This window comes from Oculina patagonica, chromosome 11, assembly GCF_052425735.1.
Source record: "Oculina patagonica isolate OP01 chromosome 11, crgOcupat, whole genome shotgun sequence".
Taxonomy (NCBI): Eukaryota; Metazoa; Cnidaria; class Anthozoa; order Scleractinia; family Oculinidae; genus Oculina; species Oculina patagonica.
In genome coordinates, this window is record NC_135768.1 from 10,308,549 (window position 1) to 10,334,279 (window position 25,731).

Sequence of the window (25,731 nt, forward strand, 5' to 3'; positions counted from 1 at the left end):
TTCAAGTTGGAACTTCAAAGGTTGCAGGACCTGAAGGTCATCGCCCCTGTCGATGAGCCAACTGAATGGGTCAGCCAGTTTGTCGTCGCTGTCAAGAAGTCCGGTGATTTACGGGTCTGCATTGATCCTAAGCCGCTGAATGCAGCCCTCAAGAGGGAAAGATACCAGATTCCCGTGTTCGACGACATGCTTCCCGATTTGGCAGGTGCTCGTGTGTTCACCAAAGTTGATCTCGCGTCCGCTTTTTGGCAATTGGAGCTTGACGATGAGTCTAGTCGGTTAACAACTTTTGCCACTCCTCATGGGAGGTACCGCTGACTTCGTTTGCCGTTTGGTCTGTGTGTATCGAGCGAGATATTTCAGAAACATTTACACCAAGAGTTGCTGGGCCTGCCAGGTGTGAAGTGCATTGCTGATGATGTGCTTATTTATGGAACGGATGATGCTGATCATGACAGCAACCTGGAGAGTTTCATGAAGAGGTGTCAGGTGAAGAGCATAAAACTCAACCGCGCGAAGTTGGATTACAAGTGCAAAGAAGTTCCCTTCCATGGGCATCTTTTGACAGCAGAAGGCCTGAAGCCAGATCCTCAGAAAGTTAAGGCGATTACTGAAATGCCACGGCCTGAGAAGCCAGACGATGTGTCGCGTCTAAATGGTATGGCCAATTACCTCAGCCGTTTCCTGCCAAACTTGTCTGACGTGATGAAGCCGCTGCGTGACCTAACACATAAGGATGTAGAGTGGTGCTGGTCCGACACGCAAGAACGGGCTTGGTGTGAAGTCAAGAAACTCATTGCATCTGCCCCTGTGCTATCCTACTACAAGCCAGACGAGCCGCGCTAGAGGTGCAATGTGACAGCAGTTTGGCTGGTCTTGGCGCAGCCCTAATGCAAGGAGGTCATCCCATTGCCTATGCGAGCAGAGCGTTAACGGAAACAGAGTCTCGTTACGCACAAATTGAGAAGGAAATGCTTGCGATTGTGTACGCTGTGGAGAAGTTTAACGACTACACCTTTGGTAGAAAAACAGTGGTTTTCAGTGATCACAAACCATTGGAATCGATTCTAAAGAAGCCTTTGCATCGTGCCCCAAAGCGTTTGCAAGGCATGATCATTCGCCTTCAGAAGTACGACTTGGAGGTGAAGTATGAGAAGGGCAACAACATGTTCTTGGCCGACACCCTTTCAAGAGCATTCCTTCCAGCCGGTGAGTATGACAAGCAAGAGTTTGAAACCATCAATATGATCAAGTATCTCCCGGTGTCGGAAGAAAGGCTCCTGTAGATTCAGCGAGACACTGAAGCGGACGAATCTCTTCAAGTATTGAAGGGTGTTATTCAGAAAGGCTGGCCAGAGCAAAAGAGTGAAGTGCCCAGTGTTATCTCCCCTTACTTCAACATGCGTGATGAAATGTCTATCCAAGATGGCCTCATCTTTAGGGGAGAGCGAGTTGTGGTTCCGCGAGCTTCTAGAAGCGAGTTATTGAAGCGAATTCACAGCTCACATCTCGGGGTCAATGGCTGTTTAAACAGAGCGCGCGAGTGTTTGTATTGGCCTGGGATGACGGCTGATATAAAGAACTATGTGTCAACTTGCGAGGCATGTCGGGAGTATGAGCGCGGTCAACCCAAGGAAACAATGATGTCCCCTGAGACGCCTAACCGTCCCTGGCAACGAGTTGCAGCCGATTTATTTGAGCTCGAAGGGAAAACTTACTTAGTAACCTCGGATTACTACAGCGATTTCTTTGAGTTGGATCATTTGAGGTCTCCATCGTCGACCTCTGTCATCAGGAAGTTAAAGGCTCATTTTGCGCGGCACGGCATTCCTGAGCAACTGGTGACTGATAACGGCTCACAATTTACGTCGCGTGATTTTCTCAGGTTCGCGAAGGAATGGGACTTTGAACATCTCACGAGCAGCCCATACCACAGTCAGGGTAACGGTAAAGCAGAGAGTGCAGTAAAAGAGGCTAAGAAGATTCTTAGAAAGTGTAAAGTGGGTGGAACGGATGCTTTTCTTGCTTTGCTCGATCATCGCAACACCCCACCTGCCGGTGTCCAAGTGAGTCCTACACAGCGCCTTTTCAACAGAAGGACTAGGAGTCTGCTACCGATGACGGCCAGTTTGCTTGCACCACAGGCTATCCCAGATAATAAGCAATGCAAGGCCAAGCTCGAACAGCGCAAGCAGCGACAGGCCAGGTATTACAACAGAGGGGCTGTCGATCTGGAGCCTTTGAAAAGAGGAGAAACCGTGAGGCTGAGACCTTTCCACCTGGGCAAGCGGGAGTGGTCAAAAGGAGTGGTCCGAAATCGGCTGGGCGAGAGATCGTATGAGGTAGAGACGCCGCACAGCACTGTTCGCCGCAACCGTGTTCACTTACGAAAGACAAACGAGCCATCACCGCCACTTTCAGATGATTTGCCTGTTGAGTTACCTGCTTCCCCGGAGCCACAGTCGGATAGGTCGCAGAATGCCGTTCCCGTAGAAGCTGCTCCGCCTGCGTCAAGTTCAGGCAATGCGTCTCCGGCTCAGCCGGAAGGTTCCCCGACTGTTGCAGAGTCTCCCAAGCCAGTGCTAAGGCGATCCGAGCGCCAACGACGGCCACCTAGGCACTTGGATGACTATGTGCTTACAAAGCCATAAACTGTTTTTTGCCAGACTGCTCTAGATATTTCTAACGCGTGAACTTTAGGCTCGAGTACTTATCTCTAGAATGCGTGCTAAATTCATATTATGTATTTGTCAGCTCGTACGTTTGTTAGTTGTTTAGAGCAAAGCGTATTTTGTTTTCTTTTCCTTTTTCATTTATAAAAGGGAGGGTGTTATAATATGTGCATGTATATGCATTCCCTTGAGACGCTACTTAGCTATTTAGTATGCTGTTATCTTAGTTCGTTGTCAGTTGCAACGTAGATTTAAAAGTAAACACTTGTTCGTTTACCCGTGTTGATCCTTGTGTTATTACAGCAATTATATAGGTTTATCCTATAGCTAATAGCAGAAACCCATATGGGTTTCTGCTAATAGTCCATGCACAAATCACTTTATTGCTACCGAAAGAGGTGACCCTGCGACGTTAATGACAGAAAAAGCCTGCTAAATGCGAAAGTAACGAGGATCGCTGCTTGCCGAACTTTTTGTTATATTGAATGATCGCCAAAGTTTTCTTTTTCCTTTTTTCCACAGAGCCCAAGGCGTAAGATCTGTGTTGGCCCAACCGAAGCGCCACCTATTGGTATGTTTGATTTTTCACTTTCTGCATGCAGCTAAGTTCTTACCGGCCAAGCGAGTAATTTAGATCAAGCCTTCCCTTAAGCCGAACGGTCCATCAGGCCGGTGCTTATCACTTGTTTGAAAAAGCACTAAGTGACTGAAAGTATTTCTACTCCCCAAGGATGGGATGCTCATCCATCGCATGGTTATCCTAGCATTCAGTTCGCCGGTATAGTACCCATTTACACACCTGGGGGAGAAAGGCACTTTGAGAGTACATTGTCCGCTCAAGAACATAACACAATGAACTACAGTTATTTAAGGTTCTACATTTTGTTGAACTTTTATTTACATAAAGGTTAAAATTCCAGATCCCTCATAGCACAAAAGAAGTTGTAAGCCCTTTTATCCTTCTCAAAAGCTACCAGAGTCTGGAATCACTTTCCAGCAGAGATAGCTACAGTTTCATCGCTAACTGTGTTGTAAATAGAAGAGATAGACTAAGATTTTATTTTGTGTTGGATTTTTTGTATGTTTAATTTCTATTGGTAAAACAGTTTGTGTGATGCTTCATCGGCTTTACCAACTGATGATGATGATAATGATCATGATGACTAATGATGATGATGATGATGATGATGATGATGATGATGATGATGATGATGATTACTTGATTTTCTTATCTCTTTGCTGTTTGCAGATCACTTGACTGGAATTTGCGTTAATATCGCTTCCAGTAACAAGATTTCAAGCTGATTGCAGTATTAATCATTCCGCTATTACGTCATTTGAGCATATATGTTCAAGAGAACGCGCAAATATGAGATGTTATTATACTCAAGTATTCCGTATTACACTACTTTGTCATATTGGAGAAAATGACAAGAAAATTGCTGTTAACAAATGAATCTCTATTCGATAGTTTTACAGATAATAGTTGCGGATCGACATTTTGCACATTTCTCACATTTTGCGGAGCTCGTAGAATATCCGCGTCTTTTATTTATAAACCCACCGAATAAGGCATACTGTACGAATACGTCACTGCAGCTAGCACACATTCTGATATGCCTTAACTTTATATTTTCAGACAAAAACATCGTGATTTCAGAAAGACATTAAAGAGGTCATTAAAGTTATTTTGATCAAATTCTCGCACTGTAAATGCAGCACAAATGATGTCCATATATATATATATGGCCAGCTAAAATTAAGACTCAGTGTAGTTCCACTCGAAAGTCACCTCAAGAGACACTCAGCGTTATTTTCTAAGAGGAGGCGAAAACAATGTTTTCTTACCATTGACCCAAAAAATCCAGAAATTTCGGATGGAATATAAATGTAAGACTGTTTTGCTTTCCTCATCCGTGACCCAAATAAACGGAATGTTTTCTAAGGTAGTCAGCTACACTGTAAATTACATTGTTGTACCAGTTTGAAATAAATTTTGTTTTGTTATCGTCGAAAGTGTCCAGTGTGAGTAACCTTTACCATAGTGAAGTGTGACAGACTTGTTCTGAATAATCACCAGTGATCGCGCAGATAGTCGAGGGAAAAAAATAGACGCATCTGGCAGCCTAGTCCCCGTAGCCTGTTTCAGGCGTTCGGTTTTTTGGGGAGGCACCATTTCCCAAATTTACGCTTCTCTCCAAACAACCCCACACAGCGGTCAAACGCAGCGCGCGTGCGCAGCTCATGTGTAATTGCCGCCAAAATTTTCCATACAAAGTCTTAAATTTTCCGTAAACTTTTGCTTTAAAGCCAAAAGTTAACGCCGTCTCTGGAAAGTTAAGGTTTAAACGCCGCTTATGGATTGGAAATTTGATAATTCATCTGCACTGAGTGTCCCAGCTTGAACTGTTCTTTCACCGTACTATTTCGTTAATACTCTTTTTCTTTGGCCATCGTAGTATTTCTTTGACAATTTATTGCAAAAGTTTGCTCACTTTCGAGTCAAAAGTTCGAGGCGGCGTAAATCGGACGTGACGTCAATTTTTGCGCTTGACCGCTGTGAAAAACAACCCGGAGTCTGTGCGTTTTCGGTCAGCGGTGATCAAACGCTGACTGTAAAGGATCGCGGTCTCTGGAACGAGTCTCGGTTAATGCTGTCCCTAAGATGCTTGGCAACTTTTTCAGTTTTCGAGCTACTTATTTCTTTATGAGGAATTTTGAGCTACTTTTTGTAATTTCATGATTTCCGATGATTTTCCGAGTGTGCTCAAAGGCCTTACAAACCTTCACCGAGAATTTTTCAAACTTCTTTGAAGATTGACGATATTTGCCGAAGATTTCCGAGAAAATTTCAGAATACGCTCCAACTTTCGGATCATTTAGCATTAAAGAGTCATCAGCAAACATGTCGTCATCGGTATCTTCACGATTGTTGTAATTCAACAAATTTTTTAAACGTAATTTTGATATTTCTGTTGCAGTTAAATTGCATGACAATTCTTACAAATTTTACCTTTAAAGAGAACAATAGGGGTCACGTGACCAGGACTTACGACACCACGGGTGAAGCTAGGGTTATGCTTAACCCATAATAGTGTCTGGATTAGGGTTGCAGGTTAAAGGCTTATGGGTTAAGGTTAGGGATGAGTTGTTGGGGTTAGGGTTTGATTTAGACTTAGGGTGGCATTTTGGGCCTGGGTAAGTCACGTGAGCCCCTACCACACTGGATCACATTAGATGAAGTAATTGTAGCCTAATGACTGTGTTGGGCCTAAGTAAAGTTTCTGTCAAGCTACTATTTCAATTATTTACTCCCTTTTTCAATTTTGTGCTGTGGTCTGATAATAAAGGTTTGAGGGCATTGCCATCCACCCCCCCCCTTAACTTCTTGCTATGTGCTCAAGTTGACACAAACATTTACAGAGGGACTAGTGTTATGAGCCTTGCATGTCTGAAGAATCCCCGAGTTCGAAAGATGAATTGACTAAAAAAAGTATTTTTGGTTAAAGAGAAATTAGCAAATATCTGGAACTGAATTTTTCTTCTTCAAAAGCAACGTTTTGGACCTTTTGGAGCAATTTTCGAGCAACTTTTTGGATTTTGAAGCAACTTTTGATTTACTTTTTAAGAAATTTCCAACAACTTTTTAGACTGGGTGCATTTCAAATCCAAGAGTATCTGTTAACCATTGATTTGGACTCTAACAATGTTTAATTTTCTTCTTTGAATATGCATTATCAATCATACAGGTGACATAAGCATAAAGAGAATCATCAACGATAGAAGATGTTGAAGTATAGGAAGGATCATTTCTCGGTTTTGTTACTAGTAGTGGTACCATGCAGACAAAATCCATTATGAGTATAGTTTTTGAAAAAAGAGAACGACACATTAAAACATTAAATGTTCAAAAAAGCATGTTTCGGTCGTTAAAAGGCCATCTTCAGCCAAGCTAAAGAGGTCTAATGTAAGTGAATTACTCACAATAGAGCGGTTTTCACTTGAGTGTCGAAAGTAAATTGCGTTTGCTTTGGTTTTGCATTACTACGCTTAGTGATTGGCTTAAATCTCGCGCCACTTTCTCAGCCAATCAGAATAAAACCAAAACCAATCGTGACTCGCTCGCGCACGTTTTCCTGCGCCGTGCCAGTACATGTATGCTTCGAGTTTGATTGGTTCACTGGATGTCTGTGTCCCGTGAGGCCGGAGCTGGTTTGGGCGTCACTCAATTGAAAACTGCTCTAGACCTCTTTACCTTCGTTTGTTTGTTATCCCATTTCAGACCATGTGATGTTACCCTTGAGAATTATCTCTTCCAAATACAAACAAATTCACGAAGAAATGAAGTAACAATTTCCAGATAGACAAAGGAACAATTCTCTGGAGAACAACACATGGTCTGAAATGGGAAATTTGCATACGTAGCTAAAGAGGTCGTTAAAGGTCGGCACACACTAGGGGACAAGTCATAGGGACTTGTCGCAGAGACTTGCTCTCGGGGGACCAGTCCCCTAGTGTGTACTCGTACTTTGCATCAAAATTCTTGACGCAGGGATCACATTTTTGGTACCTGCGACTAGTCCCACGAATTAAGCAGGATAATTTCTGGGACTAGTCGCACGGACCAACAGTCCCACAAATCGGTCAATTTTCTAGTGTGTACACACTAAGGGATTAAGTCCTTGTGACCATTCCCTGCGACTAGTCCCCTAGTGTGTGCCTAGTTTAAAGATGGTCATCGACGCGTGTCTTGTTAAAAATCAAATGTGTCGTCCTCTTTCTCAAATTTATTGCCAGCCTGCTTCTAGCTAGGTCTTCAGTTCCTCAGTTTTTTGTTCTCCTTGTTGATTCTTTTGTGACAGTCGTCGATGCACTTGTGGAATTTCTTTTGACATTCTTGCTGACATATGATGTACTTGTCAGTCGGTGGCTTATTTTCGTCATTGCATTTCTGAAGGCAAGGAATCAAAGTTTTAAATTGGCATGTTGTGGGACAAGGGTCCATCACTGATGGGGCTCTGTGGCGTCTGGTGGCGGAGATGGGTCTTGAGTTATACAGTGTCGCTAGAGCTACAAGCCAAAGTAGCAGAGGAATATATAATTTCTTGGTAGTTAGATCAGCCATCTGAAAATAATAAAAAGAAAACGACTTACTACGAGCTCTTCGCTCGAACAGATCGGGGAGGATTTCTCGCATGGTAAAATTCTCTGAACATGACGATATGAAACCCAAATTAAGTCATATCGTCGTTAAAAATCATCACAAGTCCTTGAGCATACTCTGACGACATAAAACACAAAGCTAGTTTTATAATAGAGGTGTAATAATCGGAATTAACAAGTCAGCCTAGTCTCCAGGCGTTCTTCGCTCACCTGGACCTTTCCGTGTGCCGTTACATCAAGCAGACTTCGCGCGGTCAACGGCACAAGGGAGAACGCCTAGGGACTAGGCTGGGAGTCGGCTGGGAACAAGTTCAATCTTTGACATCTTTCTTTAATCTTAATGTATTTTTTTATTATTATTTATTGATATTGCAAAACATTTACTTACAATATTTACAAGGACACAGTACCTACAAGACTTACAAGACGTTTATAGTACAATAATTTTATGTTAATAGTACAATACAGTGCAGTGCACAAACTTTAAATTTGAAATGCATTAGTTTAGAAGGACACAAAAAAAAATAAAAAAAAAACACGAAAAGAAACAAAAAACGATCAAGAAAAAGAGACAAACATCGGAATATAGGTAAATTAAGTTAAATAAAATATAAAGCAAATACATAAAGTGATTTAATTATAAGCCCATGGGCGTATTCCGGAGGGCTTATCATGGGAAGGATCTTTGTGTCTGATTTTTTTTTTTTTTTTTTTTTGAGGGAGAAATCGGGGGAGCGCTTATTTCGGAGCAAAAATTTGGTCAAAATTTGATTTTGATGGCAATGAGAAAGGCTCGGGTATTGCAACTGACATCTTAGTCCTTCCGCTTTGGGCAAATATTGATCATCACTATTGATCATGAACAAATTCGCACGATGCTCATATATCTTTAGAACGTCATTGTTATCCGTCATCTGTACATAACAGATTTGCGAGAATGTATTTCGTTGACAAAGCGGAAAAAAAAAACAATCGTCCTGCTCAATCTTCCTGATTAACATCTGACCTGGCCAATTCGGAGACGGCCACGTTGGCTAATCCGCCGGGGGAATGCTTGTTTAGGAGTGTAAATTTCGGATTTTTGTCCCACTTAGGATGTTCCGGGAAAATGCCAATTTTTTTAGCCGTCAAGGTCTCGTTTTGTGCTGCACAAGTCTTGCCACAAGTCGTCCTGACGAGTTAAGCGAGAGGTCCCAACGGGCCATAAATAAAACGGAAGACTTTATTGAAGGTTCAATTCAAAATTCCCGACAAGCATCACCGTCTGTTTGATATGGGATTCCCCTCGGGCCGGAAATATTACTTAAGCGATATTCTGCGCAATTTCTATTTTTAATTGTTACGTTGCTCCTTTTGCTCAGTTGCTCGCTCGTTTTATGCTTGTGTTTTGTTTTGCTTTTTCTGATTTTTTTTGCTGGAAGGGGCGTCACGATTATTCTGAAGCTCTTCCCCAAGGTCGAGTGGCGTGGACCTTCGTACTTGGCGTGATACAACTTTCAAGCTTTCATTCGCCACTTAGGGAGACGTGAACTTGATGGGTAGATTTTTTGTTGTTTGCTGGTAGAAACGCGATGAAAACTGGAGCGAGTCTTATCTCGTAGTGGCTTGTGGGACTGTTATTGGGGACAAAACAAAGATTTGTCCCCATGCCCAGTAACTTTCCCACACGCGACCACGAGTCCTGAGACTCGCCCTAGTTTTCGTCTCGTTTATAAAGTGTTAAACGGCTTGATCTACTAACTTGATCCGATGGTTATTTGCGTTGTAATCTCAGCTGGATTTGTATATCAGGATATTTTATGACTCATTGTATGACTCATTGTAATCAGGTAACTGTCTTACTGATTCTAAATAAACAATTTCACATTGAACTGCTCGTTAACCCGGTGTCAGGTGGCTGAAGACAAAATTGTAACTTCAGTTCAATGACTAGTTCAGGAAGCTAATTACAAAAGTTTTTACTCAAACATCTCTCTGAGTGCGAGACAATCGGGCAATATTCTCACATTCGTAAATAGTGTTAACTGTTGACGCCTATAATCGAAATGCACGAACGATTTTTCAATTATGATCCTTTTGTTTTATATTCGGGCGCCACTTTTCATGAAATTAAATATGTTTGCATAAAGCATACAAAGTTTCAGAATGTGAACCGCAGTTCATGATCATTGATCATTGTACATACCTTGATTACTGCAAAATAGATTATCTTTCCACGAAATAATCAGATGTATTGAATGTTCAGTTCAAATCAAGGAGTGAATTCTAAATTGCAACTGAATCCGACACCGAATCTTACAACCTGCTAAGTACCAATGGAAGAGCAACCTAAACGAATCAATTTATTATTGCTTTGACCCCTTTTGGAACCCACGCATTGACAGGTAGCAAGAAAGCTGAGATGATCAAAAAAATCGGCGCGACTTCGAATGAAATTGGGATCTTTCGACGCAGAAAAGTTTTTTGGTGTTCCGTTAACACTTTTTCTTTTGCAAAATGTGGGAGTCGGTGGTTCACACGTCACGAGCGACCATCGAGTGCAACCGTTTTATTTGGCAGCAGATACATCACAGCATGACAGCTTTAGTGCAGTTCCCCGTCAAACCAGCCACCAGAAGCTTAGTACGAGCCAAACAAAGAGACCATTCAGTGATGCAGTGATAAAGTACGTCTCGGTAATAACGTCTTTGTAGTATGAAAATTAGCGATAAAAAAAATTGAATAACGTCTAAATGTCATTTCATGCATCTTTGTCAAGTTTGAAAATAAGTAGTAAAGGCGTTTTTATTAACGAAGTGCCAGCAGACGGAGTTCCATTATATGACCTTGTATAGCAGCGACATCTTGCTAACTTCCCTACAGACACCCACGTACTGTTCATTAATGCATTCTCCTACCTGTCAGGGGGTGGGGGTGATTTTGTGTCCGGAACTGCAAAACAAGCAACATTGCCAATCGGGTTTCAGAATATTTAGGGCATTTCATGAACTTGGAGCATTAATAAACCTTTACAAAGTCTATGCAAGGAAAGAAAACTTTCAGTGCGTGTGTCATTTGCATTGCGTGCATAAATTTCCATCTTCTCAGCTATCGCCTCGACTTCAAGAGGCGGGAAAAATAACAACACTTTTTGCTTGTAACAGACACGCTTCGTAGTTATTCAAGAGGATACAAGTTCTAATTCAAAGGGATCTCAAGGATTTTATTGAAAACAAATTGAAATCAAGAACTGGGTTTCAATAGCAAAGAAATCAATGTAAACAGTAACATGTTATGTCGTATTTCAGTTGATTAAGACTGTATCAATGGATTCTCCTAAACATGGCGATGAAGGACGCTTCTATGCAAGAACATCTATTACAAATAAATTCTCATAAAACTTTATATCTCTAGCTGGCAAGTCTTCAAATCAAGTAATGCTTCAAACACAGGTGCAAAAAAGCGTGGTATTCCACAATGACTACTAGCCCTACTAACATATCGAAGTTCTTAATTAAAGATGGTGAACAAAGAATATTGAAAATTAGTGACCCGTGCAATTAACCTTCGACGAACACAGCTGCTTCTCTCCCCTGGGGACCGGGGGTGAGGCGGTACTTCATTATATGGGGACGTGCTGCTGGATACGGAATGGTTTTTGGCCTATCCGCCCTGAGCAGGGTATATATTTTCCAGCGTATACAATTTCAAACGATCAGTGTATGGACCACTCCAAGACAGGGTATGGCAAGACTGCCGTCTAGTACTTAGCAGTCGGCAAATCTTTTTGTGATCACGTACGGTACGTTAAGTAACAATAGGTCCAACTCAATGAAATTACAATTGCCAATAAAAACACCTGTGTTAAACAAGCGAGTGTAGATGTTTTCATTGTCCTAAATAGGACCTTTATTCAGTAAGATTGAGGGCGTTGTCCTTCTACACAGAATTCTAAGCAAGGTCAGGGTCTCGTAACGCATCGTTACGTTTAGAAAGTTTTACCATGGGGTATTCTTGTATGCACCTAAAACAGACCTGGCCTCTCGAAAGTCCCGGTAACGTTTGGGCCTGCAAAGCCATTTTTAGAAGGTCTCAATGGGGTTAACCGTTAGTCATAATATGGCCAAACATTTAGCCGTTAACAACCGTTAGACGTAAAATATGTTAACCGCAACGACCAAGCCAAGAAGTTCGGCCAAGGAAAATTTGACACAAAACGTTTACGCCTCGTAGGAATTAGTTGCAAAATATATATTTAGAATAAAATGAGCAAGATTACTTTTTAATCCCAGAATGGTCCTAGGACCTTAAAATATGTTTTATAACAATGAAAATTAACTTTAAAATTTTTAAAGCAATTGAAATTAATTTTTAACAATTCTGTTAAGGCTGGTTCTCATATGATCGCCCCGATCGTCTCTGTCGCCTCTGTCGCTTCAAAAAGTTTGTTTGCGATCGGGGCGATCATATGAGAACATAACAGAGACGTCTGCGACGATCGGGGCGATCGTGATCGCTTCGATCGCCCGTGTTCTATAGGCTGGTTCTCATATGATCGCCCCGATCGTTTCTATCGCATCGATCGTTTGCAAATACTGAGACGATCGTAGGCGATCCAAGCGATTGGAAGCGATCATGGGGTTCTCATATGATCGCCTCGATCTTCTGGTATATGCAAAATAGGGTTAATCAAACAAGATAATAATTCATGATCTTTTCTTTGTTCCCGCATATGAATATTCGATTTTATTCCGATCGACGCATGTGTGTTTTTTCAAAACTCCGATATCGCTTATGGCAGCCTTCAATGCAAAGGCAAACTTCGTGGCCTCCTATCTTCACGTTATTGTCATTTTAAAATGTGTGAATAGAAGTCAGCTCTCTGCATAAGGTTTGAGATTTTGCTATGGCTTTCCGGGTGCCAAAACGTTTCGGGAACTTCGCGAAATGAGCCCCTAACCTAGAAAACACTTACTTATCAGAATCCCTTCCACATATAAAACAAAATAAAATTCTTTCCAAGAAGAAGTCCTCCGCATAAAATCCCACTTGAAGGGGCGTTGAGCAAAATATTAATATAAGCCCAGGGATTATTAATATTCTTGTAGAGTTATGGTACCGTATTCTACAATATGGCGCAGAATAGCGTCTGATACTCAAACACTATGGGCTGAGTTCGGTAAATTCATATGATATTTTGAATTATTCTTCACAAAACTTAGACGATACCATTGTTCTTGACTAGCTCGTTCAACTCGACACCCTTTAAACACGCCTAAAAACTCTTTTGTTGAGAACATACGCGCAGGAGTATAGATAGCGAAGATTTACACAAGAGGTTCCATGTTCAAACTACAGTTTTATTACATAGGTGGTACTCGTTACACGAAGTGAAAAACAAAACACAAAGTTTAATGATTTTGTTTAAACACTTTAAAGCGATCATTTGACTTCTTCGGAAACTTTTAAGCTCAATTTTTAATTACGTTATATTGAATAAAGTGATTAATATCAATACAAAACACTTTTTTCTTATAAGCTGGATAAAACTCATTGCTGTGTGTCGCGGTTCGGTCAAATTTACGGGATGGATTTAAAGGGACTATGTCACGCAGATTTTAGCCAAATTTAGGCATGGGAAATGGCCATCAAATTCGGTGATATATGAAAATAACCTCTTAAAACAGTAAAAGAACATTTCAATAACACGGAAAAAAACAAAATAAGGCATGGATGGCCAAAAGTGACAAAGATTGATACGGATTGCGATATGGGTTTTTGAAATATTGTTGGGCTGAACAGTTTTCAAAGTTGGTCTCGTTTGCTTCAAATTTTAAATTGTAATTTCTTTGCAACCATTAGGTTACAAAGCGAGTATTTAGCAAAACGTGATAAAATAAACGTAACTCAGCCGTGACACTGAGTCCCTTTAACCCCGGAAGTAACCGCGACCCGAAAAAGTAAGATTTAACACAGATAAACTTAATACAGACGTTTTGGTTTTGGTTTTAACATTTGAATTTATCACACACATTTCAGTCTGTTTAGTATTCTTCCTCTTCCTCCTCCTCCTCCTCCTCCTCTTCTTCCTCGCCTTCTCCTCCAGGGCGATCAAGATCTCCTCTCTCGCATTTTCTGATGCACTTTCTCCATCGATATCCACGTCTGTTTAGACAGCTATCGAGGCATTCTTCGTTGCTTGATTTTCTGCAGCGCTTTCTGCACCAATCTTGACACCGCCACATGCAGACATCTTGATCTTGTTCGGCTTGTGGATCAAACAATTTATCCGAAATGCGGGTTTGTGGGGGGCCTTTTTCCAGGCCGTTCTGCTTGAGGATCAAACAAACTGTCGAAAAAGGGCCTTTTGCCAGGGCGCTCGGCTTGAGGAACGAATCGCTTAGTTTCCAGTGCGCCCTCTTTTCTAGGCCTGCTCTCGGCTTGTGAAACGGAAGAATAGACAAAGGACTGGGAAGCAGCGCAAAGAAAAAGGACTGCACAGGGGAAAATCCTCATCTAAAAAACAAAAATATATATATATATATATATATATATATAAAGGATTAGTCCAAGGCTAGCGCTGTATAGGCAAGAACTGAGTTGCCCGGTAACAAACTAAGGCCTCGTCCACACTGGCCCGGGTTAATCTCGAAAACGGAGAAATTTGAAAACACCGCGTAAAATGTTTTCCGTCCACATTAACCTGGGTAAATTTGAAAACGATACAGTTTATTGGTGAGCGTCTTTGAAAAGCTTCGTTTTCGGTGACCGAAAACGCCGTTTCAGTGTGGACGGTTGGCCTAACCGGGGAAAAAAGATGCGTTTTCAAATTTACCTGATTCAGTGCGGACTGGGCCTAAGACCATTTCAGTCTTGACGAAAAGCTAACGATCACGATCGAAAGGGTTAACGTTCGTTTGGGTTGTATTTTGAATTTAAAGGCTATTTCAGAACCGATTATCTCAAAGGTGCGTTAATCGGCTTTTGAAGAATAAAAAAAGTTCTTAGTTTAAACCGAGGGCAAATAGCTTTCGAAGGTGAATGTTGAAACAACGCTATTCCCAATAGAGGATTTTTGCAAAAAGGGGGAGCAAAAGTTGAAAAGGCAATAAGCAACTAATAACAACTGTATTCTGAAAACTTATTTACTAAAATTATCTAAAATGAAATCAAAAAATCATGATTGCATCTACAAAATGCGAGAAGATTTTTCAAAGAGAGAAAACACTCGCCAAGGAGACAAAGAGGGTCTTAATTGCTATAAATTGGATTTTTGAAAATTTTCAAAATAAAACGCCAGCAGATTCTTACCTTAGTCAGTTTAACGTAAAAATCAAGTTCGTCCTCGCAGCGACAAGAAATGCGTTAGTTTTGTCTCTTCGAATTTCTGGGAAAGCCGTGATCCCACAAGTTCAGTTTCAGATCTGCGCTTCTTTATACTGTTCTACAGAGTTGCTTTCTAAAAAGCAATTATTCAAAAAGACAATATTTATCCAAGCTGTTTGAAAACGCGTGCGACATTAGGCTGGCATTAAAATGAGTTTTCATCAAAGAAAGGAGCTTGAACCATTTCCGTATTTGAAAAGTAGCATATTTTAAATTAAAATCGTTTAATGGATAAAGATATTTCATAAGAGATTTCCGGAGAAATTCTACCTTTCTTGGCTATGTTCAATAGGCATATAAAAAGAAGTTTCTCATTATGAGAATGAAAGCGATTAATTATCCAGATAATTTAGGAGGCATTTTCCATGACTGCTGTCCTTCGCATTAGCAAATATTGATTTTTGAAGGGCAAGTTTGAAATATTATACGATATTGATCACATTCATCGCAGTAAAAATTAATCTCTTGCAGCGATTATATTCAATAAAATAAATTAATTTGCAGTCTATTTTTGTCGCATAGATTTTGACTTTTTTATAGAATTAACAAGATCTGTAATATCCTGATCAAATTAATTGCGATTATGCGTATTTAAAAGATAATAGTGCAGATTAATTTTCTAGTATGAAGCATGTCATTTTCGACGTTTATTTGACTAACATCTCCTTTTTAGCTAAGTCTTTTGTTTCTTTGTGAGAAAATTCATAGTACATGTATAAAGGACTGTTTTTAATTAAAGTTAGATATTTAGAAAAGGAAAGTTTCCTTCGAACTTGAGTCAGAAATTATGCATTTTATCAGTACTTTCCAAACTTTTGCTCCGTTGTAGAAATGCTGATTAATTTGTTTCATTTCACTGTTTTATTAAGCTCGTTTTCATGGAAAACAAAACAGTCTTATTATAGAAATTAGCATGGAAAAAACAAAAGGCCATTTGTACCAAAGATGTGAAACAAAAATCAAAAGCAATTTACGATGTTTGTGGGAAAGGTTTTCCAATATTAATACATATTTTCTGTGTCTGATAAAATCTTGAGAACCGTTTCTTGAGGAAATTAGATTTATATTGGCTGTTTTCAACGACAAAAGAAACTGTCAAATAAACGAGAATGTTTTATATAACTTTGAGTGCCATTGTGACGCGTAGAACAGCGTGCAGTTGGGGCACAAAAGAGAGACAATTCTAATAAACGGTAAAGCGACGATCTACTTTAGATCCCCATTGTCAACGCTGAATCTTTGACGTTCTTCTATTTAACTTTGCTCTTTTTTATGACTGAAAAACTAATCAATTTCTTTAAGTTTTTTTTGTCTGGGTTGTCTCACGCTTTTCAACTGCTCGGTTTTCCCTCCGAAATGAAACAGTGGCCGGTAATCGACTGTTCTTGCACGCTAATTTTTTCGCTAAAATTGACTTGGGATGAACTTTTTAATTAGTTCAGAAGGTATTCCAGGTTAGCTGTTTCTCACTTAATTAGTATTCTTCCCTCCTGTCCCTATAGGCCCTATCGATAATGCTTGTAAAACTTAGCATTTTATGCTGCTAGCAATGCTCGTTTTTTGTCCAAAAAAATCTCAAATTTTGCTCACTTTTTCAAAATTATGGTCCTTTGGTTCGAAAAACGCCTTGTTTTATTTCGAAGAAATACATACAAAATAATGCATCACGAGTGTTTTTCGTTAACTGAATAAAGTGATAAACATCTGTTTCTTTTTAAAACAAAATTTGTCTGTATAGATATAACACGACGTTTTAGCTCTTTGTTTATTTGTCCTAACCTCTGAAAAAATTAACCGCTAACCGGCTGGGCTTCTCTCAAGTCACAATAGACCATGCAATTGCAAATGACGTGAATCTCTTTTTAACAATATTTCCCCGCATCAGCCTCCATTGCAAGCTAGTTCCAGTCCAATACCGAGAATACGAATATGGTCTATTGACTATAATGAATGACAGCACTTGTGTGGAGATGATGGAGAATTGTAGTTTCGTAAACGTCTTTAGAAGTGTTAGAACAGGGGTCCCCTGTTTAATGAGTCAAATGAGTCTATGAGTCATGATTCAATAAGTCAAGGTGGTTTTTAGACAGATTAGGGTTATTATCTATTGAACCACAGTTTCCTTTTACACAAGTAGGCTTAGGAGCACTCTACTTTGCTTACGAGTAGTTCAACTCTGGTTTGCTTGCGGTTAGCTTTTATTTGTTATTACAAAATGTCCGAGAAATTGCGCGCTATGATTAGTCAGTTCGACCTCATTATAAGCACTTGGGAATTTTTAAGAACACTCGAGAAGTAAGAGGCTTCGCATCGTGCTTCTCTATGCACTTCTCTCGTGTTCTTAAGAATTCCCGCGTACTTATATAACTCAACAATACACTCAGGTGTGTTCTTCATATCTCTAGTAAGGGCAGCACTATTTTCAAAACAATTTACTCTAATATAAGATTTGACTCATTAACTCATATGACTCATAAAAACTTTACTCTCGAGAACACCAAAAACAAGCAAAGTTGTGCTTTTGACAACAAAACCGTAGATAAAATTGGGGGGAAAATGCTAAATTTTGCTAGCAATTATTTCTTTAAAAAATGCCCAAAACATGTGTGTTGAGTTAAATTATGCCGAAAAAAAAAACTAGCATAAATAAATCAACGGTAGAATGAACGCATCGCAAGCTAGGGCTTTCCACAAGTTGCTCGGCAACTTTTTGGCAACTTTTCATATTTGGAGCAACTTTTTCCCCTTCGAGCAACTTCTTTCCTCTCGAGCAACTTGTTGCATTTTGAGCAATTTCTAAACCGAAGATCTCCGATTATTATAAGAGTGTTGTTCAAAGGCCATGCGAACGTTTCCGAAGATATACGAAGTTTGCCGAAGATTTTCGAGAAACATCTAAAGACGTTTAAACTAGTACTTTCGGCTCATTTTGCGTTAAAACATCACAAAACTCGTCAGCAAATATGACGTCATCGATATCTTCACGATTTTTCTCAGTTAAAGAAATTCTTGTTATTTAAAAATTTTCCCCTTATAATGTTATTTAGATACTTCTTTTGTTGTATAATTACATAAAACTGCTTTGAAATCTTACCTTAACTTATTTATTATTACATTATTAGCATATATAAAGAGACATTTTCTTAATTAGAAACAGCGTTTTGGATTTTTTGAGGGCAACTTTCGAGCAACTTTTATTAAACAAAGCAACTTTTTTGGATTTTTTGAGCAACTTTTGAGCAACTTTTTGAGAAATTACGGGCAACTTTTTGGGAAATCTCGAGCAACTTGTGGAAAGCCTTAACGCAAGCTACCACGTAGTTTCAAATGGGTCAAATCTAAGAAAGGGAAATGCATACCTGCGTCGGCTCTTCAATGTCACGTTAATCCTTTCGATGTAAAATATCAGGCATGTGTTTCTAAAAGTAAAAGTAAAGTTTGCTTCGAGCCTAGTGGCCCATACAGGCCGGAGCTTATACCGGTTTCCATAGCATTAAGCGACTGAGAGTATTGCTACTCCCCCCTGGATGGGATGCTAGTCCATCGCAGGGTTACCCCCAGCAGTAAATTCGCCGGTACCCATTCATACCCCTGGGTGGAGAGGGGCACTGTGAGAGTAAAGTGTCTTGCCCAAGAACACAACGCTAGCGCCCCGGCCAGGCCTCGAACCCGGGCCGTTCGACTCGGAGGCGAGCGCGCTAACCATTAGGCCACCGCGCCTCCCACTTCTAAAGTACTGATCAAATGGCCCACCCGGGACAGCCCATTTCGGGTAAACGCCCCACGGTCGATCGGAAACGACAACCCGTAAAATGCGCGAGAAATGTCTTGGGTGAAAGGGAAAGGGTCATCGCGCTTGAAACTGATGGAACTATTATGACAAATATCCGTGTATATATTTTTCATTCCAAATAATGATTACAGAGTAAGGAAATGGATTAAAGGGTTTAATTAAAAAAAGCAGGAGTCGTAATTATTTATAAATCGAATAAGGAAAAGACAGCTGATAATTAAAGCGTTCATTGCAAGTGGCCCTCGAGGTCATCAAATTTCTGGACTGTTTCAATGGCCATGATGTTCACCGGCTCTCGAGGACGTCTAACGAACGTTTTTCTTGATATATATAAATGTTGTATAGGTTTGTAAAAAGAGAATATTTTTTCAAAAAAATTCAAGACCAATCTTTCGACACAGGGATTTTGGCGTCCTCGACGACACTAATATCATCTACAAGCACTTCTTTGTAAAACAGCGATTTTTGGTAATATATTTAACGAGTTTTTACTGTTTCATGTTACAGAACCAAATTGAGGTACCCCCATTCAGACCGCCTTGTTGGTTCTCGTCCTTGCTCCGAGAGTTTTTTTCCGGGTTTTCCGGTTTTCCTCCCTCGTGAAAATCGCTCATTTGAGTACCCTGCGAGCAGACTCGACTCGCAGGGCATCACTCGTTTTGACATCAAACGCTTTGTAAAGCAACTTACTGTGAGATTGTTTCCCGACTTTTCCATTTCTCTGAACCGTATTTAAACTCTGGTGTGTTAACCATTCTAAATTTCCTGATCAAGCTAACTGCGGGGTAAATTAAACAACGCGTGTATCATACAATTTTTTTGCAAGTTGACAAGTTACTCACAGAGTTGCATTATATATTTGCGGGACGACCCCCGGGAATAAGGATTTTTTGGAAACCATGGCCAACAGACAAAATGCCCTACTACCGGGACAATCACTGTACAATCTAGCTGTTCTAATGCCCCGGGGGTAGCGGCTCAAACATGTTTATTTTCCTGCTCATTCTGCAGGTCTAGCGTACCATTCATGTCTTATGTAGACGTGTTAGAAAAAAAAATTATGATATTTATCGATAAATTGGTGAAAAAAAAGGGAGATAGTCAAATGCTCCAGGGTAGTTGGAATAGGATGGAAGGCTAATGCCCGACCCCGGGATGGCCATTATTGGAAAATGCTCCACTATTGCCCCGGGGGATGACACTGCTGAAATTGACTGAGCATTAGCCTATCTAGGAATTACGTTAACAAGCAAACTGGAATGGGATCAACACGTATCAACAGTCTCAGTCTCAAGTCTCTCGGTAAGAGAAACGGCGTATAAGACTCGAATATGCAAGTGCCGCATGGGATCCCTACTACGAGAGGGATATTTAAAAGCTGGAAAGAGTTCAGAAAAAGGCAGCTCGATTCTGCGCGGACAATTATAACCCCTATGCAAGCGTGACGGATATGCTTTAGGAACTTAAGGCGAGGGTACACCTGAAAACCGTTTATCCACCGCTTAACTTAGGTTTTGTGCGAATATTTTGTTCGCGTTTCAAGCAATCCAAAAACTCTATGCTCAAAACATGAATCTATGTTTTGCGGTGTTTTGTAAATTTTTGGGGATGTTTTGTAGAAGATAGTTTTTCTCAAAGTATTAGTAAAATTTAGAGAAATAAGAAAAATGGGAGATTTCATGTGATTTTAAAATTTGAATTTGAAGTTAAAAATTGGTAGATGGACACCAGACAGTCCCCCAGTCAACCTGAAGTGCTCTTGCGTGGGGGCAACTGTCAGGTGATGTTTCAAAATTTGTTTTTCTTTCTTCAACTCCTCCTCTAAACCATCTAAAATTCCATTCAAATTCGGGTATGCCCCCGCCTTAATTGGGAAACCCTAGCCACTAGGCGGAAAATCGCCTGACTATCTTTTATTGTATTAACTCGAGTTCTCCCACAACCTGACTGATTTCTCAGTAGCAGCCCATCTGAAACCAAATAATTGAAGAAAAACACGTGGGAGCCACGCTTTTAAATTTGTAGTTCCTAGAGCAAAGAAATATTTTTTTAAGGTTTCTTTTTTCCCACAAACAATCCATGAATGGAACTACCTTTTAGAGGATGTTGTAAATACAACGTCTGTAAATAGTTAAATCTAAGTTAATAAATAGTTTTTAATATTTTATTGTATTAGTTTTATTTAGTTTTTAACATTTTCAACATTCTATTGTAATTTTTAACGGTTGGTGTCATTTCTTAAGATTTTTTAACCGACCTAATAAAATGTAGATGTAGAAGTTGGCCATGATGGTAGGCCCGTGGTCTTAGTTTATCAATTTCTCGTAGCCAAGCATATCCATTAAATCTCCACAGATTTCTTCCACAACTCTTATTAAGCCTTTGGGTGCACTTTTCCACTTGTTTATAACATCTGAGGCACTCCTAAAAAGGGAGTAAGCATTTCTTTCTTTAGCAGTGCTCGACGGTCTGTCATGAGCAGATATCCATTTATCAACACTTATCGACCAATCAAATCCGGCAAACTTGTGCATTTTCCGTGCTATATTTGCAGTATCTACCGCAAGGTCCTCGTAGCGGATTACTTTAAAGCGATTTTTAAGCCAGGAAGGGGGATTTATCAAACCTATTCTTATATTTTTCTCTATGGGATCACAAATTCCACGGACATAGAAACGAAACTTTGGGTTCAAGTAGCTTGTTTTAATCCATTTCACTGAAGTAATTCTGAAGTAAGTCACAGCTCTAGGATCGCGAACCAAGTAAATAAGTTTTACATCATATCTGTTTTGTTGTCGGAAAAGCTCTTGGAGACTTTTTATTGTTCTTTTCGGCAGACGAAGGTTCAAGATCTTTAAAACTGTATGTTTGTAAGAGTTACAGGTCTTGCTAAGCAGGCTGTTTGAGAATGGAGGACGTCTTTCATTTGAACATAAATAAGTGAACGCTTGACTTCGAGCACGAAAGAAACCCTGTGTAAACGTAGATAAAATATCATTAAATCACATTTAAGGAAGCTGTCGATTACGTTGAGGCAGGATTCTCTGTAGCCTTTTAGTTCCATTCTTTTTGTGGAAAAATTACCTTTGAATAGTTCTTCTCCTAAAACATGAAGCGGTTCAAACCAGTACATGTTTTGGGGGATTGCTGTTAAAAACTCCTCCAAGGAACGATGATCCTCCTCTACCACATCTACCCGCGCTTATTATGATGAGGTTTTATCTGGGAGCAAACGTCTGTGAATGTTTGGTTGCAGCCCATTCGTTGATTCGCAGTTTACTGGTGTTTTCTGGCAGCTTGTTACTCAACTGAATGCCTTGTTCGTTCTCAGATGTCTTTGGTCTTTCTTCTGTCTTTGTGGTCTCTGTTCGTTGTAGTCGATCTTCTAGATGTAGACTGTAATTTTGCTCTATGCTGTTGTAATTTATCTCTTGAGTTAAATATGGAACCAGTAGGTTGTAAAAAGGCATCAGCGAGACGCCAACGACACACAATATAGCAAACACTCCGCGACTCTTCATAATTACAACAGCTGATTGATGTTCTTGATCTGACAAGACAAAAAAAACACAAGTAACCCCGCTAAGTCGAACTAACTGCCATTTCCCTTGGATTTGACCCCACGTTTCAGTCACTTTTACTCGGTTAACTCGAACTCGGATAACTCGAAAACCCCGCTAGCTTGAACTAACTTTCGTTTCCCTTGAACAAAATTTGGGTCAAATTTACCCTGATAACTCGAATTCCGGTTAACGTTCTTGCAACTCGCCACGGAACTTGCCCATTGATTAAAGCAACGAACAGATTACGTACTTGACAGGCAATTTTCCACTTTTATCATAACAATGTATGGTTGTATTAAAGTTCTGGCAAGATAAGTTCAATTTGCACTGTACTTTATACTGAAGTGCTAAAAAATCAGTAAACTGTCAATTATTAACTCGGCAAATTAAATATTCAATCGACCCCGATAACTCGAAACCCCGCTAACTCGAACTTTTTTTCGTTTCCCTTCAGAGTTCGAGTTAGCGGGGTTCTACTGTACAATGTAAGGCTGACTTTTGAAAAAACAAGAGAGAATTTTAAAACTGTACAAGCACTAGTGATAGCGAAACTTCTCAATTTTCCTCTCTTTCTTCCAAGGCCAAAGATTCGTGGGTTTATTGTGACACGTGTGATAAGATTGAAATGAAAGGACATTAGAATAACCAGGTTTTAAAAAATAAAAGGAGAACAAAAAAGCGTCGAAAGGCACGAAAAAAATACTAAAATTGTCCCTAAACAAATAGCCCGAGAACAAGACCTGATTTTCACTGCCCTTGTAAGCATGGATTACAATGATAAGCGAACTTCTATGTTTTTAAAGAAGTTTCATCAGTTCTTTTTAAGAATTTTTGTTTCATTACTTTTTTTCTCCTTGATCTCGAGCAACCTCGCTCAGAAGCCTGATAAGCAGTCATTGTTTGCTTAGAATAAACCATCGGGATGGCGAAATATTGATAATCAGCATCCTAGAATTAAAGAACGGGGTGAATAGGGGTACGCAAATCTGCCGATTTGTGCTATTTTTTGGCAGAATCTGTTATCCGCCACTCATCTTCTTTCTTTCTTTCGTACCAATGAGGTCAGATCAGAATGACCTAATCTAAAGTTCTTTTTAGTCCTTTCCATATGTTAATGAACATATGCATGTATCACGGATATCGGTAATACTGCACATATATTCCAGTTTATTTCCTTTTTCAAAAATCTCTATGTTTTATTTTTACAGGTACGCACATGCCGTTATTTGCGTACAGGCAGCTACGCCCCTTTTTTACAGGAGATATCCCAGGAAAGCCAGCTTTAGCCTTTACATCATCGAAAGACGCTCTTGTTGACTCTCGCCAACTTTTAAATGTCGACAAAATGTTTCACTCGTCGATCCGATTTAGGTTACTGGCATGCTCTTTTTTCGTTTATTCTCTTTAGTTTGTAGTTAAAGAGGACAAAGAAAACACTTAAGTCACTAATAATCTAACTGCAACATTAAATCTTTTCTTTGTCCTGAATGAACTCTTAGGGTTTCTGCATGAGACCGATCGTGGTGAACAAAGATCTCGAAAACAAGGCTCACTAACATATTAAATGTTAACTATACTTACCAATGAAGTTAAATGTGTGTAACGGCCACGTTTCTAGCGAAGCTTTACACCAGAAGGAAGTTTTAGGGTTTTTTACGAAGCTAGTATTCAACAAAAGATCATCAAGAGAGTTCCGCTAATGAAATCGCTTTCTCGAGCTTATGACTTCTTCACGTCTAAACGTTTGCTTTCAAAAGCGTCAAAACACCAACAAAGCAGCTGTGGTAACAGAGTCGACGGCTCGTGTTTTCACAGCTTATGCGCGAGTTTTGTTAGTGAAATGAGAAGTAAGTCTAAGAGAAAGTGAAAAATTAGAAAACAGCTGCTGTTACACGAGGGTCCTGAAGGGGGGGGGGGGGGGGGTACCAAATCCCATTTCCCAGCCCAAATTTTTCTCAAATCCCATTTCCCAGCCTATTTTTTGTCTAAATCCCAGCTGTCCCAGCAGTGAAATTCCCAGTGTGTGGAAATCTGGTCTCAAGCACATTATATCTGTGTTGTTTTTTATTGTCCTAAATGTAGTACACTCCCTGAACTTTCCCTTCTGTGCCCTATATAGGGATTGAACCCAGGCGCAGGAAAAGCGATTCCAGAGTAACTTGCACTGAAATCCGTCCTCTCACCCTCCCCCCCCCCCTCTTTACAAAAAAAGGGGGGAACAAAACCATATTCCACAGCACCTTTGGACACGCACGCGCACAGATGATAAATTCAAAAAGTTAGTATTTGTGGATTTAGTACAAAGTTTACAATATTTTTTCTTGCAGATCGCGCGCTTTAGTCGCATAGTTGAATTTTTCATTTTAGCGAACTATTTTTACCCTAACGCACATGTTACATGTAAGAAACGTCTCTGTCGTTTTTCATTGGTTTGTTTTTTAAAAACATGCACATGCAAGTTATCCTGGACTTTCTTTTCGCACCTGGGTTGCAGAAGGGATAGTTCAAGAACTGGACTACCCAAAACCATGTTCTGCTAGTTATTATCATTTGTCTTGTAGAGAATATAGAAATTTTTTGTAGCTTTAACTAAAGCTATCAAGTTTTTATCCCATACCTACCACTACCCTGACTGACAAAAACTTGCTGTCACTTCTTTTAAATATTCCATTTGTGCCGATCCTCAGTCATAGCTGTTCTGCTGAGTATAACTTAATCACTTACACGAAAATTGATCGAGACTAGCTCATGATGGACACTCGTGCAGTGCGGTCATTTTGTTTCAGAGTTTTCAGCTTTTTAACTACTCAGTGCCGGACTTTAAGAACATAACATTATAGAGCGCAAAATATGCTGGTTTAGTCATGTACTGACACGCTTCCCATTCCCATTTTTTGTTTCTGAATCCCAGTCCCAGTGAACTGAATCCCATTTTCCCAGTGAAAATATAGGCAAATCCCAGTCAAAATAGGCAAATCCCAGTTCCCATTTTACCCCTTCAGGACCCTCTTACACGCAAATTTGATCCAAAAATACTTTATTTTGTAGTTATATTGTTGATGAAGATCATTACAAAACGATAAAAAGAAACCACTATATTGGACTTTCGAGTCATTCTCTTCTTACGGGTACATAAAAATAAAGTGAAACAATTTTAATAGAAAGTGTATTTTGA

General features: G+C 39.9%; 1 protein-coding gene and 1 pseudogene across 1 annotated transcript; both read right to left on the bottom strand.

Annotated features, from left to right (window-relative positions):
• Positions 1 to 13,153: 13,153 nt before the first annotated feature.
• LOC144629625 (uncharacterized) lies at positions 13,154 to 19,748 on the bottom strand. Its single transcript, XM_078487859.1, has 3 exons — positions 19,684 to 19,748; positions 13,828 to 14,282; positions 13,154 to 13,795 (listed from the first exon to the last, which is right to left on the bottom strand). The coding sequence occupies exons 1-2, from the start codon at positions 19,746 to 19,748 to the stop codon at positions 13,859 to 13,861; spliced, it is 489 nt and encodes a 162-aa protein (XP_078343985.1). The 3' UTR covers positions 13,154 to 13,795; positions 13,828 to 13,858.
• Positions 19,749 to 21,251: 1,503 nt separating this feature from the next.
• LOC144629626 (carbohydrate sulfotransferase 3-like) lies at positions 21,252 to 22,514 on the bottom strand (annotated as a pseudogene).
• Positions 22,515 to 25,731: the final 3,217 nt, after the last annotated feature.